At 37.4% G+C, this 20,671-nt stretch overlaps 1 protein-coding gene across 2 annotated transcripts in view; it reads left to right on the plus strand.

Moving 5' to 3' along the window:
• The window catches only part of osbpl10b (oxysterol binding protein-like 10b), a 50,166-nt gene that overhangs the window by 4,532 nt on the left and 24,963 nt on the right, over positions 1-20,671 (plus strand). The window contains exons 3-6 of one of the 2 annotated variants that reach the window (XM_084385784.1): positions 255-334; positions 5,245-5,478; positions 17,652-17,874; positions 18,076-18,218. In XM_084385784.1, coding sequence (XP_084241910.1) covers positions 255-334; positions 5,245-5,478; positions 17,652-17,874; positions 18,076-18,218 — 680 coding nt within the window. The remainder of the gene's footprint in view (positions 1-254; positions 335-5,244; positions 5,479-17,651; positions 17,875-18,075; positions 18,219-20,671) is intronic. The other variant, XM_084385785.1, reaches the window with a different exon arrangement.

Genomic DNA, 20,671 nt, shown 5'->3' on the forward strand with positions numbered 1-20,671 from the left:
TTTAAGGACAAAAATGTGATGTCTTGAATGTTTTAAAATACAACATCTGAACGATGTCTTGAGGTGTGGTAACGAATATGTGGAATTATTGACTCCGCTTCACATTGTGGCCACATTACCACTTCTGGTGTGCATTATTTTCAAATAATTCAAAGGCCAGTCGTCAATTATTCCTTACTTATTATTGGATTAAATTAGCTATTGAGACAACATGAATGAATGTGGCCATTTATAGCATGTGTATCTTCTTCTAGCTTGTGATGCACGTGAGCAGCAGATGTGGATGACCCAGCTTCAGCTGTGTGCCCGTCGCCACTCAGACGGCAGCGCCAAGGTAACCCAGTTACATTTACCTCGGCACACTGTGCTCTCATTTCCTTCCTTTACATCTCCTTTCGCTCCCTTTTGCTTTTAAAACCACAGTGTTTGTCTTGAGGCTCTCCTCCTTTGATTTAGTTCACCCTGTCATCGACGATGTGCTTACTGTCCTATCTGTAAGTGCCTCTTGTCATCCTTCCTGCCTTTGTCTCTTTCTCTCTCACACACACACTTTCTCTGTACTGACTGACTCGCTCTCCATTTCCTCTGACCTCTCCAGGCGCAACTTCGATGACAAACTGCCCCTGTAGTCGTGTGATTTGTGATGCTGCTTACTTTCTCTGTCTCTTTTCAGCAGAGAATAAAGTTAATCATAGTGGATAAAAGGTTCGTTGTAATGGGTGGCATTTCCAATGAGGTCTTGAGTTTGTTTATTTGGTTGAGATGTGCTATTACTTTTTTAACCTTTCTAAGCGGTTTAACTCAAGGTTTTAGCTTGGCTGATGATACAACAGGCAATTTTTTAATTTTTTTTAGTTCAGAAATAACAGCATTGCATTAATGGTGCCTTCTGTGACATTTTCTTCAGAAAATGTAAAGAAGTATTCCAATATTATAATCATGCTCATATATACAGAATTGCTATTGTTATTCACAGGTTTTAGTTATGATTATTCAGTGAGCAATAAAATAAGTAGCTGTATGGATATGATCTATACAGGTAACAGCTCACCTGACATGATAATTTACTATAAATGTAGACTCATTTCTCTTTTACCACATGGCATGGTTTATCTTTGTCCAAAAATATATGCAACAGATTGATACTGAGAGGAGAAACAGACTTATCTTTATTGTGTCAGTTCACATACCATGTGACAAAAACACATTGCTTGTCACGCATTGTTTCCCACTATTGTCTGACTTTGAACAGATAGTGATTTGTATGTTTAACCTTTACTGAGTTAATCTTTAAGCGTTTGCCTCCTTAAAAACATGTAATTTATTCATGCCTCAAGATGCATGATGTTTGTTTCGTAGCCTAAAAAAGATTCAAAAGGATGTTAAATGCAGAAATATACATTTGACACTGTTTACGGCAGATCAGCGCTCTTGAGTGGCAGAAAATGATGGTAACTCCAGCCAGATCTGAAAATGAGTGTTTACATATGGGCGAGAGCAGCATTATCCACTAATTTAGAGTGTGGGTTAAATGGAATGGAATTTAGCCTTGAGGCTGAAACATTGTTTGACTTCTATTAGCATTCATTTTCAATATATGACCCACAAATGGTAGTCTAATAACACAACCCAGTGTTAGCTGCTAATGTATTCTAAAAGAAGAAAAATCCTTGCAGTCTCTTTGATTAATCACATTATAAGCAAAGTAATTTGAAACCACACAAATCTGGGCCTTGTCTTCATCATCGGCCTAAGGCCAAATACATAACCAGTGTGTTATATTTATTCATTTGATGACTAAATCCATAATGCATGCAACAGATGCTCCATGGATTCTCTATACTCACTGTACTTATTTTAAATTTTTAACATAACTTAAAAAATTGGTGTATATATTTTATTATTTACTGCACTGATTATTACCTGCTGCAGTGTTAGCACAGTACTATTATGTTTTTTGCATTATGCAATTTTGTCAATTTATAAAATGTTTATAATTACAGATAGATGTTGCTTTAAACAGCATGCCACTTATACAACGGTTTGATTAATTTTACAGAGACTTGAGTTTATGAAGGCAGAACCACAGCTATTGGCTCTATTTACACAACATTACACACAATTTTTTTAAGTTGCCCCACACAGGACTCGAACTCACAATCTCTGGGTCAGGTTCCTGTCGCTCATCTCGTTGTTCCACTGGGAAGACGTGTTTTCATAGAGATGCCAAAGTTACAAAGTTCAAGAGTCAACTCAAAATGAAGATTTCGTATATAAATGCACTGCATGTTTGTGTTTGGAACAGAAGCAACTTCTGCACCACTTCTGGCCACGGTACCTCTTGTGGTCTAGGCATGTGCCAAACAGGATTCGATCCCATGACCTGAATGGTCACTGATTCACCAGGCTGCCGAGGAGAGCCTTCAGTGTTAGAATGAGTACACAAAAGCATGACTTAATATTTGAACCAGATTAGCATGCTAAGATACCTTAATGCTAATGTAGTTTATGATTAATCTGATAGCTGAAGAGCCACATTAGAAAGAATGGCAACTGGTTCGCATGTTAACCAATTAGCATGCTAAGCTAACTAGCATAAGACAACAAAGACAGACAGAGTCAACTTTGGAGAGATATTTCTCAGGAACAGTAGCGAATATCAAAAATTCGTTCAGTCATTTCTGTGCGGCTCGGTCCAATCTTTGGAAAAAACTGCTTTTCAATTGCTTCAATATGGCAGACAGACACATTGATGGAAAATGAGATGAGATGAGATATCGTCGGAATCGGCATAAACTTAGGAACATAATGACACAAAGAAATCAAATTTTGAACTATGTTTCCAAAAGCTATAAGCGTTTTTGCAAAAAAACGTATATCTCTAGAACATTAGGTGGCGCTGTGTTCAAACTTCAGGACATGCCGATGATGATACCTACTAAATTGTGTGTCAATATGTCAAATCGTTTAAAAGACGGTATCATCTGATTCGGCTTGACGCAAGAAATCCATCGACACCAAGATCATGATTTTCAACATGTTCAACAGTTATTAGCAAAAATAGCCATTTTCCAGATCTCATGACCTGTAGGTGGCACTGTTCCTAAATTTGGCATGGACCCTCAGATCACGGTTCCAATTAAGTTTACCAATTTCCATTTCGACTGATCAAAGTTTGGCCGAGATTTAGCCTCTGAACCAATTTTGGGTCGACTTTAAGTCCATGACATTATAACTTTTGAACAAAGATCAATAAAAAAAAATCTGTTCAGTCATTTCTGTGCAGCTCAGTCCAAAAATAATCTGAGCCAATTTTCATATGAATTGGACAAAATTTGAAGGAGTAGCGAAAAAACGTAATACTGTCCTTTCAAAATGGCCCCTAATGGGCATAGTCTTAAGTTTTCGAATGTGATCAGCATGATTAAAGGAATCAGGTGTACTAAGTTTAATTTGTCCAGATCAAAGGGTTCAAAAGTTATAACCATTTGAAAAGTGAATTTTTGAACTGGTGGTGGTGCTATTGAGTTGGTCCTAGAGACCCCAAAGTTGGTTTAGATTACTATTCATTATCATCACAACAAGTATGCCAATTTTCATAATTTTCCTTATGTTCATAGGGCTGTCATTGACTCCCATTGGAATAGTAATCAAGTAAACTCACAATTCCAATAGGGGCTACTATATAATAACAAACGCACACACACACACACACACACACACACACACACACACACACACACACACACACACACACACACACACACACACACACACACACACACACACACACACATATATATATATATATATATATGAAGAGTTCAGCAATTGCCATTTAAGTGAAATTACTGAATTTAAATATACAAGCTTGATAAAAAAGATCATTCTAGAAGAAAATTTCATATGGCACTTAGAGGCTTTTGCATCTGAACTCTTCATATACACATATACATATCACAGCTGAAATCTTAGACGTCTGTACAATTGGCTGCCATTTGACTGCAATCATAAAGGGTGGGGGAGCTCTATCAGACCTGAATAAAATACTCATTCCGGCTTGCACAGAAAACCTTGTAGTGTGATCTCATTTCGGGCCGTATCAAAGAGTGCGATCTTCATCCAGCCTAAGAGTCCATTTTGAAACTCCCAGGAGTGCAATGTCCCCTGTAGTTTCGTATGAATGCATATGTGCTATTACATTTTCTTTTCTTTTTACCTGACCACATCCTCTGTTTATATTTAAAATTTTTGTGGGAAACATGATACTCGTTTTAAGGAGTTTTTGATGAAAAGAAAGTTCAAAGGAAAAAAATACAGTAAAAACTGTAAAATTGTGTAATATTATTACAATTTTAAATAAATGGTTTCTATTTGAATGAATTTTGAAATGTAATTTATTCCTATGATGGCAAAGCTGAATTTTCAGCATCATTACTCCAGTCTTCAGTCACACGATCCTTCAGAAATCATTTTGATTTGCTGCTCAAGAAACATTATTATTATCAATGTTGAAAACAGTTGTTCTGCTTCATATTTTTGAAAAGCATTTGTTTTAAATATAAGTAATAATAAAATAAAATACCCCAACTTTTGAATGGTAGTGTACATTAAATAATAGACCCAAACTATGGATGAGAATAAAGATCTTCATGCAGAGCGGTAAAAAAACAACACTCCCAAGTCTTCAGTAAACCCAGAAGCATTGTAGAAGAAAGTTTTGCTCATTGGTTTAAACAAAGTATAAATCTAGTTAGACTTGCATTTTAGTGACATTTGTGAAAGCATGCATTAGACACTTGCCTTTGCGCATTTTTCATCAGCAGCGCACTAAACGCTTTTGTGAATCATGGAAAAAATGATGTCTGTGATTAGCTTTGATGGAATGAGATTGCAGTTCTCAGGTTGTACCGGAGAGCTTTTAGAGATGAAAGCATTTGAAACGAGTGACAACCTTTATCTCTCTGCTGCGGAGAACAGGACTCCACAGGAAGCTCTCTCTCCTCCTCTCTCTGCCGTCTCATATTCTCATCTTCCACCATGCGATGCGCTTGCATCCTCTCCCCCTCCCTGTCTGTACGTGGCTGCCTTCTTGGTCGTGTCAGGCCGATGATGCTCTTTTGCGTGATGGTAGACCGTGCCGATGGCACAGGGCCTGTTCCTGTGCCCGTGGGGAAGCGAGGCCTGGGCGGCTGCTCTTCCTCTCATTCCTGCTGCTGCTGCCATTGCTACTGTCTCTTTCAGGGCTGCACCTCCTCCTCCTCCTGCAACACCTCCTCTTCCTCCTCATCCGGCCGGACCCGCAGCTTCTCCCTGCACCCACACCCCGTCCCACAGTGCTCCTCCATCTCCGCCCAAAGACAGACCCCCCAGCACGGGACGCCCGCCTCTGTCATCACCATCACCCACCACAAGTCCCCCACCGCCAGCCACCGGGCCTGCAGTCAGCACCCTGCAGGACTGCACCAGGTCAAAGAGGTATGAACAGCGACAGACAGAGCCAGCTTAGACATCGTTATTAAACAAACTGACGTTTTACAGAGTCTGTCGGGGGGTTTTAATTTGATTTAACCCTTGGATGCAAATTTTGTAGGATTGTTTTTGTAGTTTCCGATTTTTTCCGGCTGTCAATATTTTCACTAGCCCCACCACAATAATGACTAATTTTGTTTTTAGCAATGTATTTTTATTAAAAAATGTTATAAAAAATAAATGTTGGATATAAATAATGAAAATACTTGTTTATTAAATATTTGTCTATTAAATTTGTAATATAAGTATAAAAGTATATTTTATATGAAATATATTTTAATTTAACAACCAAATATTTAAATGCAAATTTTATATATAATTATAAAAATGTATATGTAATTTTTTTTCTTTATATGTATTCTATATTTTTGTGTTAAATGTTACATTTCAGTTGCATTAACTTTAATTTCTTTGTTCGTTTGTTAATTACATTTTTATTTTTAGCACCATATTTCTTATATTATTCTATGGTGATATATATATATATATATATATATATATAATATATTAATTAATAATATATATTATATAATAATATATAATTAATAATATATAATATAATATTATGTATATACATTTAGTGCTGTCAAATCGATTAATTGTGATTAATGGCATCTAACAAAAGTTTATAAATATATAATATAATATGAATATATGTATGTATATATACACACATATATATTTACAAACTTTCATTTGTTAATCGCGATTAATCGATATGACAGCACTAATACACACACACACACATATACACATATATTCCTTTAAAATAAAACATTTGTTTAATATGATGCAATACATTACTTACTGGTTTGTAATGTTCATCTTTACTGATGCTTTCAAGTCAGTCAGAAATCAATTTAGCTGTTTCTACGAAAAGCTCATCTCTGTTAGCCAGGCTTAAAATAGGCTTATAGATCTGTCTGTAGTAGATGTTATGCATCAAAGGGTTAAATATAAAATGTTGTCTCTGTTCTGCTGAGGAGTTTTGGGTTGTCACGTGTTAGTAGTTATTAAACATAGCACAATGTCTCTTGCTTTAAGCTCTGAAGGCTTGACAGAGGTCCAGTATGCAGTCAGCAGCACTGGCAGTTTTGAGCTGACTCCCTTATGGAGCGTCTCAAGCTCAGCTGGCCTGCGAGTGCTGCGTCAGCATCAGAAACTGGCTGTTCAGCAGGAAGCTTCTGTCATCACATTGTTTTGACATTGTTGCAGTGATATCTCACGATGGAGTGAGAATGTTAGAAACCGTCAGTTTTTGACACAGAACTATGCAAATTACACTCCTTCTCATTCATGTTTATTACAATTGTCAATTACAATTTCCTGATTACAGTAATTAGCGCTAATTGCTAAGACTAGCATCACTATTACTAGGCTTTTTCTCATGCTTAGGATTTGGATAAATTCCTAACCCTAAGTATTAAACTTTGGCACGTAACTCGCCTAGTACTGCTTGTGCTATGAACACACCTCAAACTGCTTAATCAGACTGAACAATGTATTGTAATCTAAATAGTCTCAGACTTAAAATGAAGAAGGGAGGCGAGCCATACGAGTCCAGAATATTGCTATCGACCGATATTAAACCATTCAGAACACAACGTACAGTTTGTATTTGCGTTAAACTATTTGCACATAACTATTATATTAAATGTATAAACTCATACATTTAAATGTAATTGTTTATAAACATACTAATATATTTTTTGCACAGGTAATATTTTGATCATTTACTTTTGATGCAGTAAATAAATGACTTTATGTAGTACTATATATATATATACAGATATGGGGATTGCAGTCCATATAAGCTGCGAATGCTCTGCATACCCAAGCCATTTGAGGACTTGCTAATTAATATTAAAGCTATAAATTACTATAAATTCTCTTATTTGAGGTGTACCATAAAGCTTAAATGATAAAATGTTGGTAATACGTATGCAACTGTCCGTCATTTATTTATTTAAAGCTACACTGTGTAATTTTTTAGGTTGATTCTTAGCAAAAAACACTTTGTTCTTTCAAAATGATATGTGCTCATTAATGTGTAATTACTTCTACCAACTAATCAAGTATTCTCGTAAGCGTAGAATCTGCCATTTAGAATACATACAGAGCCCGTCTACGGAGAGCCTGCCCACTCCCTATTAAGTCCAATTGTACCGAATTTTGGTTGTAGTTCCACCAGAGATCCACTGGGGGCGATCGTCATGAGTGCAAAATGAATGGGAGTCTATGGGGCAAGACGGCTAAATGTGTCTCTTTCACCCGATTGCCGTTGAGAAATCTCAGATTTGAGTGTAGATTTTGCAAGTTCAACATGGGTGATAGGTCGAAAGTTGAATGAACGAGTACTTATGTCCTTTCGATTTCTTACAGGTTGAGTTGTTGTTGCCCATAACATGCTAGCATTCTGCTAATGAACGCTGATTGGTCAGTGAAGGACTGAATACGACCAGAGATACCGCTTGATGGCATCGTGGCATCCGAAGCGGGACCAGAAACAAACAAAACAAAAACTTGTCTAGCACGTGTATTTACCTGTGTCAGCTGTGTTGTCGATGCCTCGAGTGAAAAGAAAGTGCAGAGCGCGAAAGCACCAAAGTGACTGAAGGATTGCCGTAAAGCAGTATCTCTGGTCGTACGATGTGTATGACGTCATTGACACTTTAAAAAAAAAATTTAAGCAAATAAGTGACTCTAGCACCCAGCTATGTGTAATTTCTTTGCATCTCCTTTCGAATACAACATTCAAATTACTAGACAAAAAATTATATCCTCAGAAAAGTGGATTTTGGTTGGTTTAGCGCCATAGACCTCCATTCATTCTGCACTCGTCCTGTGAGCGCCCTCATATGGAATCAGAGTGGAATTGCAACCAGTTCAGAAGCCGGAAGTGTACTGAGAGTGAAACTTCTCGCCTTATTAGACATTCTCTGATACATACGAGCGAGTTGCTCGAATGGCGGCAGCCATGTTGCGCCTCCATCTTGAAAATACATTAGCCAAAGAGGGACATACCTAGAAATTCAAGCTTCGCCTTTTGCGTTTTTACACTCAGTGGCACCTTGACGAATGCGAGGGGGAGATTACTCGCGACTGCCGGCAGATTTGAAAAATATGGCCACCTTAGGAGTTAAAACGCCCTCGGAATGGGAGGGGCTAGAAAGTAATATTCAGTTGGTAGTCATAAACAATTTCACCGCTAGATGGGAGAAAATCCTACACAGTGTAGCTTTAACTACCATAATTTTCTTTAAATCTGTCAGTTACTGAGGGTTTTGGGGAAGCGGATGCACAGCAGCTTTGGCGCCTATGCTTTGTAGTTATGTATCGTCATCATTGTCCCGCGTTCTCATTGGTTTGCTGCCAAATGGGGGATTTCATGCTCAGAGAAAGCTGTCCGCGAATCGCTCGTCCCAAACAGCTATCGCTGCCAGATCCCAAACACCGAAAATCACATTGTATTTGATTTAAAACTAAAAACACAAAAAAAACTAAAAAACTAAAAAAATCATAACTGAAACTGTTTTCATAGCATTTAATTTCATATTTTGCAAATGCCCCTTTCACACATTGAACCTCTCTCAACTCAAACAACACTATCACAGCTCTTACCGGTGCATGTGCTTGTGTCTCAACGGGTAAATGTAGGCTTATTTCAAAGGTCCAACATATTAGAAATACTTTTAGCTGTGTTGCTGTGTGTCATATGAGAGTAAGCAACTGAGTAGGTAACACTCTGTCTAGAGCGAACGTGTCTCGCTTATTATAAACAATCCATTTTTTTACATGACGCGCCACCCACCATACCCGTTTAAAGAAGTTATATTATAATTCAATTATAATTTCATTTTGCAAACCTATGCAAAAAAAAAAAAAAATTGTCTTCATAATATCACTCTTACAGAGTATAAATGGATCTTTAGATAAAAGCATAGCTGCCTTTTATATTTTAGCGAGGTCCATCATTTATCAATGAATTGTGTCTAAGAACCTTTCTTTTTGTTGTGTTTCAAACTGTCAGTTTGCATGACCCTGCCTTGGTGTGACATTTTCGTGATAACCAGCTGCTTCTTCTCTCTCTTAGGCCATATTTTTGTCCTCGAATTAGACAACACTGTCACTTTCCTTGACAGTCCAAAGGAAATATGCAGCAAGTCATTGGAAACCAGCTGAGACTCATAAAATGTGCTTTCAAAATGTGTGTGCATCTAAGCAATGAGGTGGAAATTATTATTAGCACTCTCTCTGAATGCCAGCGTATATTTTACTGGCTGTAAAGTTGGCAAGCATTTTTAAAGGGATAGTTCTCATAAAATGTAAATACTGTCATTATTTACTCCCCCTCATGTCCTTCCTAAGGTAGTCAAACAGGTTTACAATGACATGAGGGGGGGTAAATAATGACAGTATTTACATTTTTTAGTAACTATACGAAGTGAGTGCAATAGTTTACTGACATCTTTCCCGGTCCTGGAGCCAGTCCACTCCAATACACGTATTTAAACTCACCCTGGCCCATTTACACCTGCTGATATAGAGCTCAAAGAGTGTAATCTTCGGGCTGTCAATCAAAGATAGCTAGCACCTGTGCTTTAGAAAAGATGCCCAGACATAAAGTGACCTCTTCTCCTCTGCCGACTGGAGATTGCATTGCTTTTTTGTCATATTCACACCAGTTGCTTTCATCTCTAATACCTTCTTTTTTTTTTTAAGCAGGTGGAATTCTTTTGCCGTAGATTTTGAGGTTTGGCTTAAAGTTCATCCGCTCTACATATTCTGTAGACGTATTAATTTAATGTCTTTGATGTTCAAAGGCTTCTTTTCTGCACCACTAGCATCTCTAAACTAAGAAATACTCCAAAAATAATGATTGTTTCAAACCATTTTTCAGAACATTCCCCCATCTGCCATTGGTCGGCTACATAGATAATCCCGACCCCATCTCACGCCATTGGTTGAAACAAAATTGCTGTGTTGGGAGTGGGACTTGGGATGCTCAATGTTGTGATAGCGCCAGAGTAAATCAACCTGCAAATGGCTTAGTTACTCACACTAACGTTCAAAAGGTTGGGGTCGGTAAGGTTTTCATCCCCAAAGCTGCATTTATACAGCAAAAACAGATACTGTTATATATTACGACTACCTATTTCTTCTTATTATCAAGATTGACACATTGGGTCTCAACAATTGCGAGGATTTGGTATTTGTACGCACAAATCTCTTGCCTAATTCACAACACGTTCGTACGCACGCACATGAATTAGCTCTTAATAGCGGTCTGATGAGTGCACGAAGTTAGTCATTTACATAAAACACGCCCAAACCATTTCCATATAAGGGCTTTCTGCACACGCATCTTTACCTGTGGTTTCAGCTGTTCCTATATTTTTTCGTAAACTTAGAATAAAATTTATTACGAATTTTTTTGATTTGTTCTAAAAGTCGTTCGTACGCACATTTCACGCACAAATTTGTGCTATGCATGCTTAGTGAATGAGACCCATTGTTCTGCTGCCTAATATTTTTCAGTATTCTTTGAAATTTCAAAAGAACACCATTTATTTGAAATGGAAACTTTTAAAACAATGTAAAAATCTTTGCTGTAACTTTTGATCAATTTAATAGGCTATTCTTACTGAATAATTTTTTCAAAAATAAAAATATAATCTTACTGACCCCAAACTTTTGAACAGTATACAGCCTGGATTTTAAGCTGTAATAGAAATTAGGCTATTGCAATATTGAAAGAAATGACACATCACCTCCAGATACGATTTTGAAAGGCTCCTTGAATTGAAGTGACTGCCGTTATAGTTGCATGAAACTGTTGGCATTTTAATTATCCTGCTGCATTTATTTTTATCCATGGCTTAATGTGCAATTAGTTACACTGTACAAGTGTGAGTGGAAATTGCTTACACACAGAAATCATTTGCTTAGAGGTGATCATCTTCATAGGGATGTGCTGATGTGTCTGTTTCAAGGTGATCATGACTTGTTTAAACAAAAATATTGTTTTACAGAAATATTTAACTGCAGAATGATGTAATTGACTATTCAGAATCAGAAATTATACATGCTATGTTTTATGCATAACATAATTTGTATACTGTATATAACTAAAGTTGGTATTATTTGACCCAAATTTTGGTATATGCTGTACAGTAAATTTGCTGATGTGTGATTCAATTCAGTTACCAGAGTGAGTTAAAGATGCAAATATTTGCATCTGACATCATATCTGCAGAATACACTACAAATTTAGATGAGAAAACTACAAATTTAGATAAAAAATTGTGGTTTAACAAGGGCCCTGTTTACTCCTGGTATAAAGATGCTTTTGGTCGATCGGATCACAAGTAGACGAGGGAGGACAATTTACATATGAACGTGGTCAGTAGGCGGAGAGTAGGCAGTGTTTTGTGGCTGTTTGAAGACATTCGACCACATGAGCGTTTACACTACGAAAGCAATTCGGTCAAATGCGTTTTCGACTGGAAGTGGTTGAAAGTGGACAAGCTCAAAACGCTTTAGACCCTGTTTACACCTGTATTTAGTGTGGTCCACTTGTGATCCGACCGACAACAACACAACACACAACACAGGTGTAAACAGGTGAGCCAAGGATGTACACTAGGCTGTTCAAAAAAATTTTTTTGTTTTTTTTAAAGAAATTAATACTTTTATTTAGCAAGGATGCATTGAATCGGTGTGACGGTGACAGTAAAAACATTTATTATGTTACAGTTACAAACAATTTCAATTTCAAATAAATTCTGTTCTTTTGAACTTTATATTCATCAAAGGATCCTGTAAAAAGTATCAGGGTTTCCTTAAAGGAGAACTCCGGTCAATTTTAACATTGAGCTAATTTTTTTGTACATTTGGAGTGCTGTCAGTACAGAGAACAACGACAAAAATCGGTGTTGCCTACACCGTGTTATCCTCTTTTTAAAATTTGCACCCTGTTGACTTCAATGGGGCAAGTTTTAAACCTGTCGATTGTCGAGTTCACGCGCGTGATCATAGGTACTAAACCTATGCGTGTGAACTCGACAATCGATTACTATGGACTTCGACCGAAAACAGGATGTAAATACAGGTATGTGCGCTGGCTGAATAAACATCATTTTTATATATTTCTTTCACATCTACTGCAGTCAGATTCACCCGCGTTCACTCCGAAGGAATCACTCACATGACCTGTGCACTTGTAATGACACATCAAGGATGTTAAGAGGCTAAAAGCAGGTTTAAAACTTGCCCCATTGAAGTCAACAGGGTGCAAATTTTCAAACGAGGATAACACGGTGTAGGCAACACCGATTTTTGTCGTTGTTCTCTGTACTGACAGCACTCCAAATGTACAAAAAAATTGTTAAAATTGACCGGAGTTCTCCTTTAAGAATATTAAGCAGCACAACTGTTTTCAACATTGATAATAATAATTTTACTTGAGCAGCAAATCATTATTAGAATTATTTTTGAAGAATCATGTGACTGAAGACTGGAGTAATGATGCTGAAAATTCAAAGTCGTATATATATATATATATATATATATATATATAAATTATTGTATTTACTGTATTTTGATCAAATAAACGCCTTGGCTAACATAAAAGACTTACAGACCCCAGACCTTAAAAATATATGATTTTTTTTCCAAAGTTTCGGATAAGATCCAGTGGCATGGCACGTCCTGCAAGAGAGCAAGCGAGAGAGAAATGATGTGTGTGTGTAAAAGTGACACCGATGGAGAGTGACTGAGAGAATTGTAACCTTTCTTTCGTTACATTTTGACGGTGAAAAATGAAAAAGACATGACAAGAAAGACTGATTTTGTGAAGGAGGAACCAGAGAGGGGGAGGTAAAAAAAAAGTAGCTGGAGTACAAGAAATTGATTTTCTGTTCATTTCACGAGTAACATACCCTGAGAGACATGCTAGAATATAGAAGACAGATGATTATACTCTTACATTGAAAATAAATAAAGGAATGAGGAATTGGCTGTTCCCACAAGCCTGGTCAGCTGCACTTGTATTTCATTAACTAATGTGCTAAACATTCTTCAAAGTTTCTTTTTTTGTGTTCCATGTTAGAAAGAAAGCCATACAGGTTTGGAATGAAATGAGAGAGTGTAAATGTTAAATTAAAATTAAAATTTTCGGGTGTACTGTGCCTTTAATGCTATTTTGGTCTTTTTCACTCAGCATTGTGCGTCAGTTTTGAGGGTGTGTGATCTCTCAGCTCCTGAATCTTGATCAGTACTAAACCTGTGCGCAGGGAACCTTGGGGATTCTGTGCCGAGAGCAAGTGACAGCTGTGGTGCTCGTCTTTTTCCTTCAATACTCGCTCAAAAAGAGAAACGGATCAAAGAGAGAGAATAAAGAGACAGATCAATTTTTCATGAGAGTTGGGTTATGAACAACTGCAAAATCTCTTCTCTGCTCAAAGTTTGCCATGCTGTAGCAGACAGCCAGGACAGTTAATATAAAAATCCCTAAAGTCTTTCACTTGTTGTAGAGAGAGCCGGCAGTGATATCCTGTTTCAGTGAATTATTTAAAGATGACGTCAATGTCTGTGGGTCTACAAACACAGTCTAACCCGTGAAACCAAATTTAAAGGCATAGTTCACCAGAAAACAACAAGTTTGTCATCATTTACTCAATATCATGTTGTTCTAAACCAGCATGTGGAACACATAAAGAGAAATTATGGATCATTTTCACACAGCCCTTTTCCATATAAAGGCCGGTTCACACGTAGGACGATAACTACAATGATTACGATAAAGATGTAGCTCTAAGAATCGTTCTGAATAGCAGAGTTCACACCACAACTAACAATAACAGCACAGAGAAACAATATCATTGGAATCACTGTAAAAACATTGACAGCCAGTCAGAGTCCATCTTGCTTTAAAGAGCTCAAGCGTTTAATGTGGGAGGCGACAAAACTGCAGCTCGTGCTTAGAATAAACAGAACGTAACTAATATAGTGATTGTTATACTTATCTTTATAGTTATCATTCTTGGTGTGAACGAGCCTTCAAGGGATAGTTCACCCAAAAAATGGAAACTCTGGTTGTTCCAAACCTATATAAATGTCTTTGTTCTGCTGAACACAAAGGAAGCTATTTTGAAGAATATGGGCAACCAAACAGTTGTGGAGGACCATTCCATGGACAAAAAATACTGTGGAAGTCAATGGTGCCCAACAGCTGTTTGGTTACCGACATTCTTCTAAATATTCTCTTTTGTGTTGGGTGAACTATCACTTAAATGCCAATTCATATCACACATACAGAGGCCGACAGATGGCAACAAACACTTCGTCGGATCAGTGTGTTTCTCCTGTCAGAGTCTGTTAGTGTCTGTCGGAGTTCGTTGAACATGCAGAATCGGAGTTAGAATGTCTGAGAAGTGGCGTGCTGTAATCTGGTGACTGTCGCCGTTGGTCTGTGTCTGTTGGACTCGGTGGAGTGTGAATTGGCCTTAACCGTTAAAGAAAAGCAGTATATGGGTTTTACAATCAGTAATAATGACATTCATTTTTATTTTTCAATGAACTGTTGCTTTAAAAGGTTAATTGTCAGCTGATGTACAGTAGGCCTACTGTTTATTTTATTTTTTTTTAAATTAAGAAACTGAAACTTTTATTCAGCAAGGAATCAATCAAATGGCAGTAAACCTTTTATAATGTTACAAAAGATTTCTATTCATCACAGAATAAAAAATAAAAAAAAGATATAGAGTTTGTATTTTCTACAAAAATATTGTTTTCATCATTGATGAGAATTGTTTCTTGAGCACCAAACCATCATATTAGAATGATTTCTGAAGGATCATGTGACACTGAAGACTAGAGTAATGATGCTGAAAATTCAACATTGCCATCACAGGGATAAATTACACTTTAAAATTAAAATAACTTAAATTGGAAAAAATATTACTGTTTTTACTGTATTTTTATCAAATTAAGTCAGCCTTGATAAACACAAGAATCTTTATTCATTAAAAAAAATCTTACTGTCCCCAAACATTTGAACGGGGAATGTGCATATTTTGTATAATCTTATTTGTTTCTGAGGGTTTATTAAAGGTGCTCTAAGCGATGTTGGGTGACATCACTTCTTGTTGACGTTCGAAGTGTTGTCAAACAAAACGGAGGCTAGCTCGACCCTCCCTCCTCCTCATCCCATCCCCCCACCCCCCTCCCTTCCGTGCTTCCTGAAACAGTCATGAACGAGTCGGAGGCTTTTCCGATGTAAATTCTGGACTTCTCCTTTTCCCTCTTCTTTGCTATTTGTTCCTCGGAACGTCGTCTCTTTGGTCGTGTGTCGGCCATATCAAAATTCAAGAGAATATAATTCTAACGTTAGTCATTGTCAAGGACATCTCTCCTCTAGCTAACATCCCTCTTCATGCTTCTCTCTCCTCCACTCCCCACACCCCCCTTCATGTGCACGCGCACTAACACCCCAACCCCCAAATCATTCTTGTCGGTTATTGGCTGGAACACTGTTTGTTATGTTTCGTGGTCCAGGCTGGGCCAGTTTGTTTTTCTTGCCATTTGTGGAGCCTGGGCTGTCTACAGAGATCGCGTTTTTCTACAGTGTGTTCAGGGGACAGGCAGCTAGCGGATAGTGAGGAGATGTTTGCTGTATGTGACAAAAAAAAATGCTTTGGCCTAAAAAACGCGTGACATCGCTTAGAGCACATTTAATATATCTAGACAAAACCCGATTGGTTTAAGAGAGGCAGATATCTTGAGGAGACTGATGTTCCTTTTAAGTGTGAGTATAAGTTTCATCTATTAAAACTACAGCTGTGCTGTAATAGTGTTGCAATCACTGAAGTGTTGGAATAGAGAGAGAGAGAGAAATATGCACGTACAGAGCAGCCTACAGTGATGAGTCACGTCCTGCAAGTTTCTGCTCCTCTTTAGCTATCTGTCTGTTTTTCATTAGAGCTGTCCAATATCTACACCACCACAAAAGCCCATGGTCATTACCTTCATGACGGACTCAAACGGAGGTGGCAAACACTACGAGCTTTCCCTCACGACTCGCTTCACAGTCATGTGCTCTAAAAAGTGAGCAACATATACACAAATATGCCATGTATTCTCAGTCAGAGGGATTTGCAGTTGACATGTGGTTTGTTTTGAACACTGGGAAGATGCGATTGAGCTAATCCAGGAGATTACTTTCATTCCGGGGGGATTACAGGTGTCTCAATCTACTCTAAATCAGACACCGGTAATAAAAGCCACAATATTAGATTATTGTACTGCACTCATTTCTACTTTACCTCAATATTTGTGTATATCTGCTCACCAAGGCTGCATTTATTTAACTATACGAAACAGTAATAACGTGAATATTATTACAATTTCAACATTTTATTTAAAATATATACTATTTTAATATGCAATTTATTCCTGTGGTGGCAAAGCTCTCTTCAGTGTCACATGATTCTTTAGAAATCATTCTAAAATGCTGATTTGCTGCACAAGAAACATTTCGGTTACACTTTATTTTAAGGTGCCATTGTTACAGTGTAATTATATATTTAAGTACTGAGTAATATTAAGCAACTACATGTACTTACTAAAGGTTAGGGTATGATTAGCATTTGGTTAAGGGGTTACTTGCATGTAATTATGCATAATTGACTGTTATTACTATGGTAAGTACATGTAATGTAACAAGGAAACTGTAAAATAAATTGTTACCAAGATTTCTTATCATTGTTGAAAAACAGTTGTGCTGCTTAATATTCTTGTATATATATACACACACACATACAGTATACATTAATACACACACAGTAGCCTACATACACTCTACAGAAATAAAATAAGCTACAAATGCTGTATAGTATACAAGCTGGCAGCATGTGCCTGTCTAAATATTAGAGAACTAATTCTAGTCACTGATTCTAATCAAGGATCCATTTGCTCGAGGGCTGTTCTGTAGGTAATGGAAAGCCAGACTAAAGTAGGTCTAAATACAAATGTGTGCTGTTCAGATTGATTTAATTAAGATGTTTTTGAAGTCCAAATGAAAATCGATGAAAAGACTGTCTATTGACCTGGCTTTTTAGGTCATGTCCCAGGCAGAGGGCCAACAGAAGAACCTGGTGAATTCCATCGAGTCGTTGCCGAGCCGCGGGCCGCTGTCTTCCCTGGATCAGGACCTGCTCCTGCTCAAAGCCACATCTGCAGCCACACTCAGCTGTCTGGGAGAATGCCTGAGTATCCTTCAGCACAACGTGTGCCAGGCTGCCCAACACATCACCCACAGCCACACGCAGGGATCCAATACAGGCGAGAATATGGCACTGTCTGTCTCTTCTGAAATGTGTGATGTGTGTTAGTTCAGCGTGCCAAAATGTGTTCTCTTGTTATATCATATATAATATTATAGCCTGATTTATAATATTGGAAGTTTCGTTTGACATTCAGTGTCCACAAATTTTGATAATAGTGCATAGTGAATGTATGATAACTGATATCGTCCTTGTGCAGATAACATCTCTACTTGGTCGAGGCCCAAAACTGCCCCAGAAGACCATGTGAATAACGGAGAATTGGCACGTAACAACACCTCAGCTATACATCAGCCCCACTCCCCTGTTCATAGGAGCAAAGAACGCCTCAAAGACACAGAGGTACTCACAAATATATTATTCATTTGTATTATTTATTTATTTTTTATAAATTTATTTTTTTAAATGCTGCCTGAAACTTTATCCATTACTGTCACTATTGGACAGCATTACTTTAGAAAAGGACCCATACAGTGCTATGCATAAGTTTAGACACCCATGCTAAAGTTGACTAAAAAGAGGAATAAAAACTCATCTTTTGGAAATTGAACTTAATGCCTTAAATAAAAGAATTAGGAAAAATCCAACCTTTAAGGACACCAATTTTCTTTGTGAATGAATAATGTATCGTAAATAAATAAATGTTCTTCCTTAAAATACAGGGTGCATAAGTGAGTACACCCCTATGTTAAATTCCCATAGAGGCAGGCAGATTTTTATTTTTAAAGGCCAGGTACTTGGCCTTTACCTGGCCTTTACTTACATCATACCTAGAGATTGGCATGGAGTACTTTCCATAAAATCATCTCTCAATGCAAATCAAACCAGCTATTAGGCTAACTGAAATAAAACCATGCCAATCTCTAGGTATGGTGAAGGCTATGTGATGATGTGGGGCTATTTTAATTCCAAAGGCCAAGGGAACTTTATCAGGATGCATCTGGATCCATGAAGTAACTGGCCTTTAAAAATAAAAATCTGCCTGCCTCTATGGGAATTTAACATAGGGGTGTCCAGACTTATGCACCCTGTATTTTAAGGAAGAACATTTATTTATTTATTTACGATACATTATTCATTCACAAAGAAAATTGGTGTCCTTAAAGGTTGGATTTTTCCTATTTTTTTTAATTAAGGCATTAAGTTCAATTTCCAAAAGATGATTTTTTATTCCTCTTTTTAGTCAACTTTAGCATGGGTGTCTAAACTTATGCATAGCACTGTATATGGGTCCTTTTCTAAAGTAACGCTGTCCAATAGTGATATAATGTTTTCCTAGCATCCTTTACATTTTGTATAGCAGTTGTAATATAGATACCAGTTTTGTTTTATTTTATTTAACTTTGTCCATTGCTGTCACTTTTAGACAGTGTTACTTTAGAAAAGGACAGATGTATTTTGTTTTTCCTAGCATCCTTTATTTTATATATACTGAAATGTGTGTATATGTATATATTAATTTTATATATAAAAATGTATCACAGTTTCCTTAAGAATATTAAGCAGCACAACTGTTTTCCAAGATTAATAATAATACGGTAATAAGAAATGTTTCTTGAGCAACTTTTTATTTTATTTTTAATTTAATTTAATTTAATTAAATTTTACATGCTGCCTGAAACTTTATCACTGTTAGACATCGTTACTGAGTAAATGAGTAGTTTAGACACTATTTGGTCACGTAATTCATTTCGGTTTGCTTTTGGGCTGCTAATAGTTTTTTCATCTAAATTTCTGAGGCAGCACTTTCTCCCTCGCCGCCTCAAAGAAAACACCCCTGCTATATAGTCATCATTACACCCATCATTATCGTTCTAAAGCTGGCAGCTCTGACACGCTGCTTATCACTTTTAAAGGGAAATGATCTTTCAGGGGTAAAATCTGTCACCGGGATCTGTTCAGCTTATCTGATAATAGCCCATAAAAATCAGAATGGTCTCTGACTCATTTAAAGTCTCCCGTAGAGTAGGCATGTCTTTGAAAAGTTTCAGAAGCGTGGCTGCGCTTGTACGCACGCCTGCCAGACTTCTGCAGCGAAGGAGTGAAAGAGGAGCACTAATTGGACGTGTTCTAGTTTTAGCATCTGTAGCGGGTGACTGAGGATACCCACAATCCCTCTGGAGCCCTGAATGAGTCAGCCCGTCCCTCTTGGAAACCTTTTATCCGCCTGCGTTCCTCTGGAGAGAGGCCAGGGCTGCTGTTTCTTCGGCGTAACAGTGTGCAACTGTTTGTTTGCGTGGCGTTTGCATAAACACGGGTTAATTTGTGTGTGAGCGTGTGCCTTAAGGGAGCTAATTCATTTTTGCGGTTGCTTTGTGTGTGCTTGTCATTAAATCGGCACCCTATGAGGATGAACATACTCCCAGAATGCAACAGACAGAATCTGTGCAATGTTTTCTTTTTTCTCTGATATACCCAGTATAATGCATCTAATTAATTTAACATTGTGACTCATATCATTAAACCTTTAAGTCACTCAGTTCGCACTGTTGAATATTAAAAAGATGATGATATCACGATGCTGAAGTGTAAAACAAATGCACGGCACGCATCCAGCACCAAATGCAGTTTTATATATGTAACATCAGCATCGACTGCATGGCTCATGGATTATCTAGGCATGAAACCAGCAAAGACAGTGAAATATGCTGATATCTGAGGTCTGAAATGAGTTCATATGAGCCCCATCAATCAATCCCATCATACTGCATATAAGAGCCTCCTTTTTTGGAAGTGCAGTGCATTTACAGTTTCTGCTGCTGTGTCCGCGTCACACAGGAATGCTCTGGTAATCT

The sequence above is a fragment of the Rutilus rutilus genome (genome assembly GCF_951802725.1).
Source record: "Rutilus rutilus genome assembly, chromosome: 17".
NCBI lineage: Eukaryota > Metazoa > Chordata > Actinopteri > Cypriniformes > Leuciscidae > Rutilus > Rutilus rutilus.